The following is a 16,238-nucleotide window of genomic DNA, read 5'->3' on the forward strand; positions in this document are numbered from 1 at the left end:
AAGTCTTGTGTGCATGATGGATTTTCTGCTGTTTCTTGCCAGGACCTATAGGAAGTATGTACGCGTGTCTTGAGGTTTCAGTTTGCATAAGATAGATTTTTACGTTCTTATTCCACCAGGCAGGCTGCCACTGAACCTGCCTGCCTGAGGCTTTGTTCTCCGTCCCCTTTTTTGATTTCCCCAATCTCTGATGATGCCCTTAACCAGAGGTGCCATTTTTCCTCTTAGTTTGCCAAGGTCTGTAACTATACATAAATCTGTGTAAAAAAGAACACAGAATATTAAAGCTGCAAGGGCCGCAGAGCCTGGCCAGGGGATCCCTATGTCTGTAGGCCCATGGCCAGTTGGGAGGGGACAAGCCTTATCATTGAGTGTGTGCTCGTGGCATATTGGCCATCTGAACCCAGGTCTTCATACCGAAATACCCTTTGGAGCAAGTGGCCACCCAGTCTCTGTGGCTTTACATTTCATCTGGGTCATAAGATGGGCAGGGTACGTGAAGGCCTTTTGTAAATGGTTGAGTTACACAAAAGTTGATTATTGCTAACCAGGCTCAGGGCCCAGAGGTCCTTCCGTCCACTGAGGGATGGATTACCCTGTCACTGTATCACTGAGGATGGGGACTGTCCCTTGTTAATCAAAAGAGTTACCCGCCCTCCACAACTAGATTGAAACAACTGCTTGACTTGGAGCTGATGGGTCCTGGAAAAACACACTTAAAACTAATAAAAATTAAAAAAAAAAAAAAAAGTTACCACTTACTGGGTGCCAACTGGGCCGCAGGGCCAATATTGATGCTTCCTGAAAGCTCATTTTCTACGCAGTAGCCAGCGTTTTACAACTGTTGAATGTTTACTGTGTGGCAGCCACTGCTCTACGCACTTGGTGTATGATGTCTTATTGTTTATAATAACCTAAAAGGTAATATTATTGCAATACCTATTTTGCAGATGAGAAACTGGCACAGAAAGGGTAAAGAACTTGCCCAAGGTCGCAGAATAACGAAAGCCAGAGCCCGGATGCAAAGCCAGGTCTCTGTTCACAATGTGTGTGTGTGTTCTACCCCCCCACACACCCTTTCCTATTAATCATTGTTATTCCCCAGCACGCACCACCAGAGCATTCCTGGGCTCATTTATTCACCTTAGTCAGGACTTAATATTTGCTCAAGCGTGGTCCCTGGCGGGAAGCCTCTTGGCCGATGGCAGTTGCTTTAGGCTCTAACTGGCCATCCAAGCTTGGCACTGGTCTGGCCTCAGCTGCCCCCCTCCAGGTCACTCCGGAGCTGTTGCTGTTACCTTTTCTTCCCTTTCTGTTAGATCCTGAATGTCTTTCTCTCCCAGGTCCCAGAGGACTTGTGTGGCTGCCTCTGCCATACCTGTTAGGTTTATCTCCTGGGAGGTGGGCTTCCTGTCTGTCTTCTATAAAGTGCTGACTGCTCAGAGAAGCAGTAGCTGTGCCCTTCACTTGGCACTTGGCAGAGTTAGCCTCAGGCTCCTGGCTATAAAACAAGCACCCTCTGGGAGTGAGACAGCCCTGACATTCAGTCCAGGCTGTGACATTACTCACCGAGACACCTCGAGCCCATCAAGCTCTAAGTGTCCATTGACTCCACTGTAAAAATGGTTTAATAACAGCAAGGTGGCTACGAGGCCTGAATTAAGATAATGGAAAATGGACCTACATACCTGGCTGACAAGAAACAACACAACTAATAAAAGGCAGCTATTCTTAGTATTGCTAATGGCCCTTCCAACTCTAACCTTCTATGAATTTGCATCCATCTCCTGTGTCCCCTGGGAAACAGAGACCCCCTTTAAGAACCAGAAAGATGTCTTGGGCCTTTTTGTATCACTCATCCTTAGCTCACTGCTCTGAATACAGCAGCCTCTCAAAAGAGTCCGCCAGTCACCCAACCCCCTGCCATCACACCTTGAATGCCTGTTATGGGCCAGGTCCCATTCTAGGTGCCCCAGTGTCCAGGTGAATAGGACACCACACTCTCACTTTACTTGACGAGCTTGCAGCTGATAGAGAGACGGCCATAAAAGCAAATAAGAGCAGCAATGGGCTAGGTAGGTACGGAGATAGACATCTGTAGGGCCACACAGGTCCCCCTGGTCCTAGCCAGTGCCCTCCTACTGGAGAAGAGACTGGGTGGGGGGAGTCTGCAGCTGAGGAGTGGGAAAGGAGGGGGCCCCAGCCTCCGGAACAAGGGCTCCTAGAGCAGATGCTTTGTGCTCATTGTCCCCCTGGTGAAAATGGGCAGGATGAGACTAGGGCAGAGGCTGGGGCAGGGGTGAGGTACGGACACCTCTGCCTGATACAGGAAGTGCCCGGTTCCTGGCGATCTGGTGATGCTGAACACGGATCCTGTCTGGGGCTGCAGAGGGTCTGCACTTCAGAGCTGTAATTCAGGTTGATGTGTAAATGATTGGGGGAGGTGGGGAAGGAAGATTGAATGCCTCTAATGAGAAGCATTTCCCGGTGCCAGACTGAGGCTGCTAGAAGCCGGGACTGAAAAACCTGCTGGCTGGGGCCCTCCACTCTGGGCCTAGTGTCTGCACCTCCCTGCCAGGGCCAAGATTTGGGGGCTTCTCTGTGGGCCTCCGTGGGGTAGAGATGAGCCTTAGCAAAGGGAGACTGAACTTAGCAAGTTTCTTCAAGTTGGGATTCCAGGGGGTGCCACTGCCCCTTTCCTTTTCCAGAAGGGGTGACCAGAGCCCCAGCCTGGCCTCGGGACAACACAGCCGAGGCTGAGGACGGAGGTCGCCTCTGGAGTGAGGCTGGGGCAGGGGCATCTGGAGACTTAGCGGAGAGCCGCCTAGGGTGTGGAGCAGGGGGGTTGGGAAGATGGCTAATGGGAAGCAGGTGGAAGGGCGGCCTGTGTCCCAGCCAGGGGACAGGCAGGCTGGGATGGCCCAGTCAGTGGGAGAACCCGTCAGCTCACAGATAATCCCAGGGAACAGACTCCGGGATGCCCATTCATATTCATTATGTGTGAAGCGGACGGTTGTAAAGTTAGCTTTCCCTTCATTTAGCTGTCACTGGACAGAAAAATATGAGCTGTGGGCAGATGCCCCTGGATGGGAGCCAGTAGCTGGTCTCCGGCCTCCCTGTGCCCTCCCCCGCCAGGCCTCCCTCCCCCACGGGGGCCCTCCTGGCCTCTGCCAGCCGCTCCTATTCTGGCTGCAGGGATCTCGGACTCTGTTTTCTTCTGTTGTCTGTTTTCTCCCTACTTCTGCTTCCTTTGCATTCCCAGATCCCTTTCCTCTTCCCTCCCTCCCTCTTTTCCTAAGCTGTGAGACAGAGGGAGTCATGATTTTCTTGACAATTGCTCTATCTCTGGCACCAGCACAATGCCTGGTACAGAGTGGGTGCTCAATCAGTATTTGTAAAACAAACTACTCTCTCTCTCTCTCTCTCTCTCTCTCTCTCTCTCTCTCTCTCTCTGCATCTCTCTGACTTTGTGGGACAGAAAGTCCAACATTTTGCTGACCTCTCCTGTGTGAATAAAACTCCAGTGCAGTGGTCTTAGCCCTGGGCTCAGAAAAGTGGGTTTGTGCCCCGGTTCATCATGGACCAGCTGGTGGAGGTAGTTCTGCTCATCAGAGGTAGTGGGGCTGCCCCTGCCTCCCACTTGGACTCTTCCCTTCCTGCCGGACAGAGGGCTTGCCTGGACCTCAGAGCCAGCATCAGGACTGAGAGAGAAACCACTGGAAGCCAGGCCCAGAATGAAGAGGACAGTGGCTTCCTTTGGGGGAACGTTGGAGCCTAGTCACAGCGACTCTCTTGGTGGGAAGATGTGATCTGATGGGGAGTTGCTCCGTTTGCGGATAAGCCCGCACTGGTGTCTATATGTCCTTGGCTTTCTCTGAGCCTGGAAGAGGAGGCACAGGGTCGGGGTGGCTGGGCTGCTAGCTGAGGCTGAGCCCTCTGAGCAATGTGGTGGTATTTACTGGGAGGGTGGGCGGGCAGGACTGCTTTTTCCTGCCTTCCAGGCTGCAGAGATAAGGTAGAAAGTGGGGATGAAGGATAGAATGGGTAATACTCTGAAACCACAAGAAAGAGTCCTGGCTTTCGTCTCTGCCCCGCAGCTCAGACAGGCTCCTGGGGTGTCTGGGAGCTGCCCTACCCCCACAGCTCTGGGGTCCTGGCCCAGGAGAGCTCAAAGTCCTCAGTGGGCTCCCTAGTCTGCCATTCCGCCTCCCTTCCACTGTCAATTCAGCCACAAGCTTATCTCAGCTTTCTCACTCCCCTTCCTACCCCCAATTTACCCTTCTAAATGAGCCCAGCAACCCTAGAGCTGGGCTCTCTGTCCCGCCTCCTGCACTAGCCAAAGCCACAGAAACCTTGGCAGGTGACAGGTCCAGGCATGGCATGCATCAACCTTGAGGGCTCTGCTGCAGGCTCACCTTCCTCTAGGCTCCAGGATCCCTGAAGGCCTCTCCGGAGGGCCTGGCCCAGCCTGGACCCTGCTCACAGACCAGCCTCAGAGCAACCAAGGGTCAAACCCTGAGGATACGCAATCACCAGGTCTGAAAAGTACTGCCACCTTTATTATTATGCTGGGCAGCACACTTTTTTTTACAAAAGCATCTTTACACAAGTGGAGGTCAGGATCTCAGGGCCTCCGAGTCTGTGGAAATCTATTTTATTCTTACCAACGTTCAATGTGTAGACCAAGGGAGCCTACGGTTTTCCATGGCATGGCTCTGGCCTGACCCCATGGAAGAGAACCCCATATCTGGTGGTTGCTGGTGAAATTTCTGCCCCGTTTGAGGGGGGAGAGGACTCCATAGCATGTTGGGGGAGGGGACACAGGGGAGAAGTAAGGGATGGCTGGAGCAGGGAGATCTGGGAACCCTTGAGACTGAACTCCATCTTCCAGGCCCTTGTCTGCACCAGACGCTGGGTGCACGCCCCCTGGTGGTGGGATGGGGAAGTGAGGCCACCCTACATGGTCATATGAGACTGGTTTCCCGAAGTCACAAGTTGCTCCTCTCTGTGTTCTTCTCCTCCCATTTTCCTGGGTTTCCTGAATGAGGAGCCAACTAATCCGTTTCAGCTGGAAGGATGACAGTGACACTTGGACGAAGTCTGAAAGAAGCAAGGCAGTATCTTCCTCCCTCCAGCCCAGCATTTGGGTGAGGGAACCCAGTGTGTGGTAGGAGGTGTCCAACCAGCTTCGAAGCCCCTTTCTACTGGGCAGCCCTGCCTTATTCTAAGGGAAAAGAATCAGCAGGAAGCTGAGAGTCCCAGCTGCTCTGCCTGGCCTCAGGGAACCACTTGGGGCTTGGAGGCACAGGTGTGTCCTCTCTGGTATCCAGGCCGGCGTGGGGTAGGAACAGCTGGGAACGGGAAAAGGGGTGGCAACTTAGTCTGCGTGTCCACACATCTGATCACGTGGTCCAGTTCAGCAGGCTGGGTGGCTCCTTGGGCCTCACCCTGAGCGAGACGAGGCTTGGAGACTTGTAGTCGCCATCCGGAGAGGGCTCAAAGCCGTGGCCCCCCAGAGCAGGGGAAAAGCTGTGGATGGAGTAGATGCCTGGGTGGCCTCCAGGGGAGGCTGGCACCCCCATGAAGCCAGCCACGTTCCCATGTGAGTGAGAATACGGAGACATGCATGGGGAGGGGATGCCCTCTGGAGACACGAGGCAAGGGCCAGTGGGGCTCCCCGACCCTGGGCTGGGCCACAGGGAGTTCTGCAGCTGAAAAGAGAGAAAGCAGGCCCATGAATCAGTAGCCCCAGGGGCTGTCTCCTTACCTAGGGGCTCTTTCTTTGCTCTACGGGCTGTAGACACTGTCTGAGAAAGCTCCATTTGGCCCAGGTCTAGAATTTGCTCCCCCATACCCTAACACTGGCAGTGGCATCTCAGGAGGCCTCTGCCACTGCTTCTCATAATGAGATTTTCCTTGGTGATTCCTTTGTGTCAGCTGCTTTGCCTACATCACTGAGGAGACGGGTAAGAGCCCCCGTGAGCAGAGAAAGAAGTGATTTGCCCACAGTCACACAGGGCCCAATGCTGTTCCAGGTTTCCTGGAGCCAGAAGTCACATTCTCGTTGACGTGTTGAGTCAGGCCCAGACTCACGGCGGGGTGGGGTCTCACCTGGGGATGGCTGTCCGTTCGGGGCAGCACAGAGATGTCATAGGCAGACGTGAAGGGGTTCCGCCCCTCCTGGATCTTCCCATAACGCTCCCGCTTCCGCCACTTGGCTCTGCGGTTCTGGAACCAGACCTGAAGGGGGCAGAGGGGAGAGGTTGAGGGGGTGATACAGTGGCCCTGAGGAGTGGAGCCTGCTGGGGAGAGGTGGTGGTTGGGTCATACAGGGCGGGGAGCTGGCTCCAGGCTGGAGAATCTTGAGTCTGGAGCTGCAGAAGCTTGTAAATCCACCCTTCTCGGGGCCCAAGTGGCCTGGGATGGAGCCTCGGAGAGGCCCGGGCTGGAGCAGGCTTATTAACCCCACGTCCTGCCTCTCACCCCAGTGGGGAAGTCACTCTCGTTCTCCAGCCTGACTGTGTCTGGTCAGTGCCATGGGTGTGCATGGCCCCAGAGGCACTGGACACTTCCTAAGTGTCCCAGTCACATATGTTGGGTGTCCAGCCCCCACTTCATCTTTTCCAATCACCCACCTCATGGCATCTGAAGAACCTTAAAGATATTTCTGTTCAGGTCCTTGCCCTGCTTAAACTCTCAGTGGCCTCCTGAAGACCTCAGCTCAGAGCCCAGCTTTTCAGCCAGGCCCCTTGGTCCTGGGCCCTGGCCCTCTCCGCAGCTTTCACCGCTTCATTCTTCCTAGCTGCCTCCACCCAGCTGACCTTTTAAACACTGCTACTTTGCTCCTTCCTGCCTTTGCCCAGGTTTTCCCTGCCTGAGTTACCTGTCCCCTGTCCCCCGTCTCCTTAACCCGCACACATCTGAGCTGGGCACCCTCTACTGGGCTCCAGGATAACGCAGAATCTCCCCTGTACTTACCACATCCTGTTACCACCACCATGTTTTGGAGTCTCTCTCTCATTGATTTGTGAGCTCCTGGCAGCTGGGGGTGGCGTATTGTGCGCTGTGCACATCTGTGTACGTATCCGTGATGCATAGTCACTGGGTATATGCCTCAGGACTGTTACATTCATATGAACTGGTATATGCATTTGCATTTCTATCATTTAATAAATATTTACGTGTCAGGCTCTAGGCTAGACATTGGCAATATCAAAACCAAACCAAGCCAAACTGTCGCCCTGCTTCCCAGGGAACTAGCTGGGAGCCACAACAGAAGGCGCTGTGTGTGCGTGTGTAAAAGTAAGCCCTCCGCAGCCCCTCCCATTCTCCCATGGTCCTTCCTACTCACGCAGACAGGTTAGGCCCTGAGGTAAGAAGCTGGGTGCAACCCCCACCCTCTGCCTCAGGTTGCAGAGATCCCACTATAGCCCTGGGACGAGCCCAGGGAAGGGCCGCCCCACCTGCAGGCTGCCTGACCTTCCTTCCTCCACTCTCCTGTCCCTGCAGGCAGTGAAGGCCCTGGAGCCAGTGAAGCTGATGACTGGGAATTCCCTGTCACCATCCATTCTCCTAGAGTCCCCACTGCAGGCCTACACTCTGGACCTCCCCTCTGCATTGTCCTGTGTGTGGCCTTGTTCCTCTCCATGGGGCAGGGCCTTTGGGTGGGTGTCATGCTCCGGTCAGAGAAAATATCCCTACTCTAGGTGCTCAGTCATTGGAGAAGCTTCTGGACTAGGTCTGGAGGCTCTGTGGCTACCCTTGCACAATTCCAGGGTTGTAAAGGCCCAAGAGAGGGGCGGCCGGATGGCTCAGTTGGTTAGAGCACGAGCTCTCAACAACAAGGTTGCCGGTTCAATTCCCACATGGGATGGGGGGCTGCGCCCCCTGCAACTAAAATTGAAAACGGCGACTGGACTTGGAGCTGAGCTGCTCCCTTCACAACTAGATTGAAGGACAACAACTTGGAGCTGATGGGCCCTGAAGAAACACACTGTTCCCCAATACTCCCCAATAAAATTTAGAAAGAGAAAGGAAAAAAGGCCCAGGAGAGGAGTAGGGAAGTGTGGTCCATTTCCCCGAACAGCCCCATAGAAGTAGCTGTCAAACCCCAGCCCTCAGGCTTGCTGAGGCCCCTGGAGACTTGACGTCTGGAACTTCCATGGTATATATAATCTGGGGTTGTTGTGATGCTGGCCATCTCACCCTGATGGCCTCAGGCCCTGGGGAGCCCAGGGGGACAGTCCTAGAAGTCTGTTTTGGGTGTCACCTGGGTGGAACATGGAAGCAGGAGGACCCAGCAGAGAAGGGGAAACAGCCCAGGCCCCTCAGGTCCTTTGTGGAATCTAGCGGCAGTTCCTTCTCTGCTGGATGGCAGCCAGCCTCTTTACAGACTGGCCCTGCCAGTCCCCATGGAGAAATCCTACACAGGGTATGACAGCAGGAGCTCTGCCCCTACCTGCCAAGTCTTCTCAACCCAGAAGTCACCTCCTCACCTTTCCGGAGAAGTGCACACCTACCCCTCTCCCAGGGCCTCCTGCTCGGTTGTGTACCAAGCCAGTTCATAACAGGCAACAGTGACCGCCTTCCTCTTGAGCCAGACTCCTTCCTTCCCACCCCACCCCCTGCTTGCCTGCTTCAAGTTCATTCTTACTTCTAACATTCCTCGGACACGCATTTCCCTTCCCTTCTCTCTCTCCCCTGTTCCCAGCACCCCGCCATCCCCCACCTGCATCTCCACAGGGTGGGCTCCACCCTTCATGAAGCTGGTCACAGCCCCATCCAGAAGCCTGATATCTGATTTCCACTGGGGAGAATTTGCTGGGTGGGGAGGGGCTCCTGGTCAGGCTCTCCTGCCAGGGTCTGGGAGTTGGCAGAACATGAAGGTTGCTGCCTCGGGGTGGCTTTGAGTATCACTGAGGCTGAGACCCTTCCCCACCCAGTGGGGATCCCCCATTCTTGGCAGCCACCTGGGGAGCATTCCTGATACACATTCAGAATTTCACTGCTTCCACATCCACTGCCCCCTCTGTGCACCTCAAAGCTCCTTCCTAAGTAGGTAGCACTACCATTCTCTCTTCCCACGTTGGGAAACCAACACTGAGAGATTCAATGGCGTGCCCCAAATCACCTGGAGAGCCACTAAGTGGCAGAGCTCAAGCTCCCACACAGGTCTTTTGATGCCCAGAGGCCGTCACCCCCGACCTCTGCACAAGCCTCCGATTGGGCTGCAAGCCTATGGCCACAGCAGAGCTGAGCATGGAGGGCGCGCTCAGGAGCGGCAGACGGGACAGGCACCTGGGAAAGGCAGCTCTGTGTGGCGCTCGTGCCCACCTCTCCCAGCCCTGCCATGGCCTGGCCAGAAGTCTGGGTGGTCAAGGTAGCCAGAGAGCCCTGCGCCTGGGGTGCCCTCACCTGTACCCGGGCCTCGGTTAGGTCCGTGCGCAGGGCCAGCTGCTCCCGGGCATAGACGTCAGGGTAGTGGGTTTTCTGGAAGACTTTCTCCAGCTCCTCCAGCTGGAATGTGCTGAAGGTCGTGCGGTTACGGCGCTTCTTGCTCTTGTTCTTGGCCAACTCCATGGAATCAGGGAGTCCCGGGGACAGAGGGACACGCAGGCTGGCCAGGCAAGGGCCTGGGGAGCCTTGTAAGTTAGAGGGTCCGTCTCTGGGGCCCCCTCGGCAGTCCAAGGGCAGCGGGGGGAAGCTGGCAGCTTTGGAGGCCTTCTCCTCAGCTGCAATGGAAACACAAAAAGGAGGATGGAAACCCAACCAGGGGTTTTGTGGGTGGAATGGAGGGAGGGGAGGAAATATTGACGCCTCAGTCCCCGCCTCGCCCTTCCTTTTTCTTTCCTTCCTCCCAGCAGCCACCCGCCATGGGAGCCTGGCATTAGGAGGCCTGTCTGCTGAGCCTCCAGCTGGGGAGGGGGCCCAGGGGAACCATGTTGTCTGTGGTCTGGGCGGATCTCTGGGGCCGGAGGGGGTTCATTTCGGGGAAGTGCACTGTGGTGATGCATCCCACAGTGTGTGGAGGTGCCAGGATTGGCGCCATGGCAGGGCCTAGCGCAAGGGTGGGCGGTAGGAGGGGGTGAGGACGGTGCGGTTGACATCTCCCTGCCCCTGCTAGGAAGTGCCTCCTTGTCTGACTCTGCAGGCCTTGGTCCCCATGTCCTTGTACCCACCACGTAGATGCTGACAGGGACGCTCACACAACCTGTGGCTGGTCTGGCTGTGCCTCATTCTCTGCAGCCCAGGTCTCAGGGCTATGTCAAATCTCCCATCCCTGGGGTACAAAGGGCCAGAAGCTTCCAGAGGGATTGTCTTATTCCTCCCAAAATTGTGATGTTTGGCCAAGGACTTAAGCTCCAGCTATAGAAAGGCAGGACGCAGGCTATGCTCAGAGAAGGAGAGTTGGGTGACTCATGTGGAAAAAGGACACAGCCCCCAACCCATCATTCTCCTAGGAATCTGCCCCCTTCCTCCCCAGGAGTTTCTGACAAGCACAGGGGACCCGATTGCAGACTGGGAACAGTTCCCAGCAGCCCCATTCTAATGTGCTAACCCTCACTCAGGAAGCTTGTTGGAGCCCTGCCGGGACCAGGACATGGTGAAAATAGGTCACCCTAATTGCCCCGCCCTCTCCCTCTGGCAAGGACCCCCAGCAGCGCTGCCTTGAAATCTCCCCTCAACAGTCTGCAGAGATGGCAGCAGCGACGCCACAAAGACGCCCCACTGACTTACACAGCCCCTTCCCTGGCCCTGGGCCCATCCCCAGTGGGGGCCTGGCCCCCAGGAGGCCCAGCAAGCTGGCACCAAGAGGCAATTTCTTCCCCGAGCTTGGTGTCAGGATCACAGCTGTAGTCAGAGGAGGATGGGACCGGAGAGATGGGCTTCTGGAGTTCTGGGGCTGATGAGTTCCTGTCTGCGTGGGGAGGACAAGTTGGGCAAGGTGCCCCTCAGCTGGAAGGTGGTCTGGGACCTCCCAGGACCACCCAGGCGGGGAAATAAGCTCCACATTGTGTCCTGGAGGCCTGGGAAAGTCAGGTCAGGCCTGCCCTTGGCTGTGCAGAGCAGACAACCTGAGCACCAGGTTTCCTTCACAGCTCAGGTGGAACACACGGGAGAAAAAGCTCCGGCCCCTGGCTTCCATTCTTGCCCAACATGTTTTGTTATTGTTTGTTCTAGGGGTAATTCCATGTGGTAGGAATTTAGGAAGGAGGACTCATGGAAGTGGAACCAAATAACTGAAAGTGACCAGGGGGCCTGAAAGGACACACACCATACGTAGCAGGCCTGAGAGGGAGGTGTCTTGGTGTCTGGGAGAAAAGGGTGAGAATAGCTCAGGGATGGGGGCCAGGAGAGCAGTGGCATCACGGCAGAGGGCTCCCCAAAACTCTGGGGCTTGCTCTTCTGCCTCTTTTGCCCTCAGTGTCTGTCCCAATAGGATCTGCCCAGAGGAAGTGACCAGATCTGGGACCCTAGGACTTGCCTTCCTGACCGTAAGCCGCCCAGCTGCCAGAGTCAGGGATGAATGTGCAGTGGGACTTCTCAGAATCACTACCCCCAAAAGGGCCAAGACTACTGGCCTCAACTGGCCCCCACGCCTGCCCATTCCACAGCCCTCTCAGGAGACCAGAGAACTTCTCCCTCCTCACTGCCATGGCCCTGAAACCTTCCCCATCTCCCTGGAGGACTCCAGGGAGAGGCTGGCACTGCCCCGCTTTGAAGAACAAGGGCACACCTCATAGAACACCAAGCAGCCCCCTGAGGACAGGTGCTCATCAAAGAGATGGAGGTGGGATGCGCGGAGGGCAGCCATCAAGGAAAGGCAGAGCAGTTTGAATTTAAGCTTGTAGGAGAAAGATGCGCTGTAAGGCTTGGGCGGCACGGTTGAGGTGTGTACAGGCGGTGTGTAAGTGTCACTTGCAGCTCGTGCGGACACGGGGCGGCTAGGGGAGAGTGCTCATGTGGGAGACTAGGGGTCTGGGGCCCGGCACCCGGTGTCCACGGCCTGCACACCGCGCAGTACTCCCACAGCAGTCCGTGGGCCTGAGAGACAGGAGCCAGGACTGGGACCTCTGGGGCGGCGAAGGAGCCCTGTTCCTGATTGAGCTCTCGCTCGTCGCATTCCCCCATCCCTGGGGCTGCCTCGGAGCCCCGCCTGCGGCTGCTCGGGAGTGGAGCGGCACTGCTTGGGCCGCCTACCGGGAGCCCCACTGCCCCCACCGAAGGCGTCCATTGAGGCCGCAGGGCCAACCACCCGGCTTTGAGCTTTCGCGGCAGCCTTGCTCCGCGCCCGCGCCGTTTCCCAAGCGACCCACAGAGCTTTCTGAGGCCTGGGCTCCCGCAGCTCTGGCTGAAGACCCAAAGCCGGCGTGGACATAAACACCGGGTGTAGGACCCTAGCGGGGCCTGGTGCTCTCCCTACAGTTTCCCAGCCTTGACCTAGAGGCCTCGGCGGGGGGTAAGGGGGTGGGGAGAAGGGAAGGGGGTATGAGCTGGAACTCAAGGTCCACGGTCTGCCCGGGAAGCGCGGCGCTTATGGTTACCAGCTCCGAGCCTCCACCGCGGCAGGCGCGTTACGAGGTCAGGGAGCCAAACGAGGGGACACACTGCGCAGCCCCCGGCAGAGCAGGAAGGACTGACCCGGCACCTCTCTGGGCCTCTGAGCAGGCACAGGCAGAGGGCACGAGGGTGGCTGGCACCGGCTGGACTCGGCAGGGTCCAGAGCAGGGCTGGGCGCTCTCCAAGGGCGGGAGAGGAGAGCGGTGCGACAGACTCTGGGGCTTGCAACTGCCCTGCCGCGGCCAAGATCGCGCCGCAGATGGGGCGCAGCTGCGCGCGCACTGGTCTGAACTGGAAACGCTCCGAGCCGGTTCTTTTTAAAGCCGGTGAATAAGGCGGGTTCCCCCTTTGCCCGCCACGTCCCACCACGTAGACCGTGCCGCTGGAGCCCCAGGGCCGTTCCTCCCCAACCTCCCGGCTCTGCCGCAGGGACGCAGGCCGCGCGCCCGCCCTTCCGCAGAGTTCCAGTCCGTGCACCCTGGAGGCGAGCGGCGGCCGGGGCTCTTCCCAGGCTCTGTTCGCAATCGCGGAGCCTCCTTTTCGTTTGGCCTGCCCCCCGCTCAACGTGAATCGTTCATTTTCTTCTCCCACTTGTGTTCACTCTGGTCTTTTAAGCCGTCCCTTTTTTTCTTTCGTTTTGTCTGCTCCTACGCTCTTCGTCCTTTCCCTCCGTCTCCAGTTACCCGCTTCGTTCGATCTCCGGTTGCTTTTGTTTGTTTGTTTTGTTTTTTCGTTCTTCATTTTTTCCTTTCCGTTCTTGCTCAGCTTGCCGACTGCCTCTACCTCTCGTTTTCGCTTCTTTCATCCGTTGCTTTGTTCAATTTCCTTTTCCCTCTTACTGGTTGTTGTTTACTCTTTAGTTTTCTTTCCGCGAATTTCGTTGTGGACCCCTCACCGTCGCTGCGTTCCTCCCCCGCTGGTTCTGCCCCAGTGCTCTTCGCAGTTTGCTCGGCGCCGGACCGGTCCTGGCGCCCCGCCGTCCTTGCGGGATCCGGCGCGCCCAGCAGGGACGAGGGCCCGCGGGGTGGGTCCTGACCGACGCCGCGCGCCCAGCCAGGCCGGGTACCTGTCCCCGGCGGTGCTGTCGGCGCTGCGCGACCGCCGCCTCTGGCTGGGATCAGAGGAGCCAGGCCAACTGCTTCTCATTAAGTCCCAACTGTGGTTTTTATCAGGAGAGCCTCTTTCAAAGGGCACAGACACGAAGCTCCGCGGCCTCACTCATTTCCTCCGCTGACCCACACACACCTCCTGCCCTCCCCTACACATTCCCACCTCTGGCTGAGCCAAGGCCGGAGCTGCTTGGCCACTCGGTGGAGGAGTCAGCGGGGCAGAGGAGGGTTGGACGGATTTCGGAGGCTCCAGCTCTGGGCCTAAGCTGCGGGATGTGGCAGCACGGATGGGGCAGGCTCGGGCGCCAAGATTCCTACAGGTTCGCCCATGCAGCGAGCACTGCAAGGGTTGCGGACACGCCAGCCAGGCTCTGGCGTTCAGGCGCGATCTCAGGAGGTGGCGCGGTCCAACTGGCTTTAGCGCACGGAGCACCGGCCCAGGAGCCCGAGACGCCCAGGGGTTAGGGCCGCCGGGGCTGCTCCCGACGGCCCAGCGGTGACGATCCAGTGCGACGAAGCCGAGACTGCTAGAGGAGTGGCCATCGCCGTGCATAACGACGGGGAGGCCAGGTTAGTCTGAGAAATAAAAGCACAGTTATTCCATATTGAGCATGGCCCCGGCACTGCGGGACCAGTTGTGGCCATTCCGCGGAGCGCCTAACTCGAAGGCAGCGCTTTTCCCGCGGAAGCTGGGCCTGGGGAAGAGACGCCGGCGGAGGCCAGGCCGCAGCCCTCGGAGGAGCCCTGCTTGGACATTCTGGGTCTGGTCCCAGGCTTGGGGTCTGAAAGCGGCGCCAGACACAAAAAAGCCGCGCTTTTCTCCCGGCCTCGAGGCCAAGGGCTCAGTGTGGCGCCTGGGCCCTGGGCCCCTTCCGGGCTTCTGGGTCGGTGTCAGTTCTAGCGCCACTCCGGCCAAACATGAGCTCTCCTTCCCTGCTCCGGCCGCCTTCGGGTCCGACTGGGCCCTGGGCCGTCGCCGCTCCACCCTCTCTCTACCTCCCGCCTTCCATTCTAGCCGCCAAAGGCACGCATGGCTTTGCCTCCCGCACCGCGCCGGCTTTGACCAACCTGGACACGCGCGGGGCGAGAGGGTCATGAAGTTGAGAAATAAGAGAGCGGGAGAGGGAAACGGGGAGGCCGGGGCGGACCGGGAAGGGAAGGGGAGCAGGTCGGGCTGCGCGCTACGATCCGCGCCGCGCGTTACCTTCCGCGGGGCCCTCGTAGAAGTGGCCGCCGTTGAGCGCCGGGCCTGGCCCGAGGTCCTGCAGGTACTTGGCCGGCGGCTTGGCCGGCTCTGGGAGGTAGGGCTCCAGGGGCCCGCAGGCCGGAAAGCGGGTCAGCCGCGGGCCGCGGGGCGGCGCGGGGTGCAGGTGAGGCGCGGCGACGGTGGTCCCCTGGGCACCCGGAGGCTCATCCCCCGCGGCCGCATAGGGGCCGGGCCCGGGCCCCACGCCGAAAGGCGCGCAGCGCTCCGTGTCCATGCCGGCTCGGGGCGCACAGGCCGCCGGGGCTCCGGGGCTCGCGCTGCCCGCGCGGCCTGTGAGCGCCCGCCAAGGGGGAGGGACCTGGGCGCGGGGGCGCAGAGCCCCCGGGAGCGGCGTGCGCCGCGGGGGGCGGGGGACAGGAGAGGGGCCAGCGCCTCTGACTTAATGCTGGAACCATCCACGTCACGTGCGGCCCCGCGCGGGTTAACCCCTCGGAGCCCGGGAGCCCCCTGATTCACCCCAGCCCGCGTATCTGAGGCAGTTGGAGGAGAGGGGGAGAAGAACCTTTTGTCTGCCCATCTTGGTGAGTCCCTTGCTCAGAGCAACAGCCTCGGTCCTGATACCCAGTCTAGAGGTTCTCACCCCTAGAAGGGTGAGGCAGTTCGGCGGGCATAGAGTCCTTCCCTCTACTCCTCCCCCCAACCCCACTCCCACCCCCGCAAAAGCAACAACAAAAAAAACAACTTGTAGGCCTGGTCTCCTGACATCAGCCTGGGATAGAGGCTGGGGGCAGGTACGGGCTGGGACTTCACTTAAGTCTTTGCTGGGAGCTGGGAAACCGTTGCCTCCAGAAAAAACACCTCCCGTGGAGATTTGTTTCTCACCGGGAAAGGAGTCCTTGGGAGTGTCGTGTAGAAACAACTCCGATCTGGGAATGGAGGCTGGGGAGCTGGGGCCTGTGCACTATCATTGCTTGGCTGGGGGACCTTGAAGCAGCCGTTGGTGTCCTCATCTAATTGTGGAGGTTGGATGGAGTCAATCCTCAGAGTCTGTCTGTATATTCCTGGTGGGTTTCAGAAGCAGAGACAGGGCTAGAGCAGACAGTGAGACTAGCAGGGCCAGCTCAGGACTGGAGAGAGGCCAGCAGAGGCTACCTTTGGAGCAGGTGAAGAAATATGTAGAGGGTTTTTGCCTTTGAACGGCAGGCATGGAGAATGCCTTGCAGTGGGCAAATGACCTGGAAGTACCTGGAGAACCACCGGAGACAGGTTGCCTGCAGCTCAGACCTCAGGGCTCTGCTGCCCCAGACCTGCCATTTTGCAGGGAGGTGAGGCTAGAATCACGTCTTCTAAGAGTTGGGTCT

The 16,238-nt window shown here is 58.0% G+C and overlaps 1 protein-coding gene across 1 annotated transcript; it reads right to left on the reverse strand.

Annotated features, from left to right (window-relative positions):
* Positions 1–4,556: 4,556 nt before the first annotated feature.
* On the reverse strand, positions 4,557–15,481 carry ALX3 (ALX homeobox 3). The gene is made up of 4 exons (XM_019730571.3): positions 14,875–15,481; positions 9,415–9,731; positions 6,112–6,240; positions 4,557–5,711 (listed from the first exon to the last, which is right to left on the reverse strand). Exons 1-4 carry the CDS (start codon positions 15,149–15,151, stop codon positions 5,403–5,405), a joined length of 1,032 nt encoding a protein of 343 aa, XP_019586130.2. The 5' UTR covers positions 15,152–15,481; the 3' UTR covers positions 4,557–5,402.
* Between the last annotated feature and the right edge of the window lie 757 nt (positions 15,482–16,238).

Source organism: Rhinolophus sinicus, chromosome 7, assembly GCF_057876585.1.
Source record: "Rhinolophus sinicus isolate RSI-liver-muscle chromosome 7, RSI-T2T, whole genome shotgun sequence".
Classification (NCBI taxonomy): domain Eukaryota; kingdom Metazoa; phylum Chordata; class Mammalia; order Chiroptera; family Rhinolophidae; genus Rhinolophus; species Rhinolophus sinicus.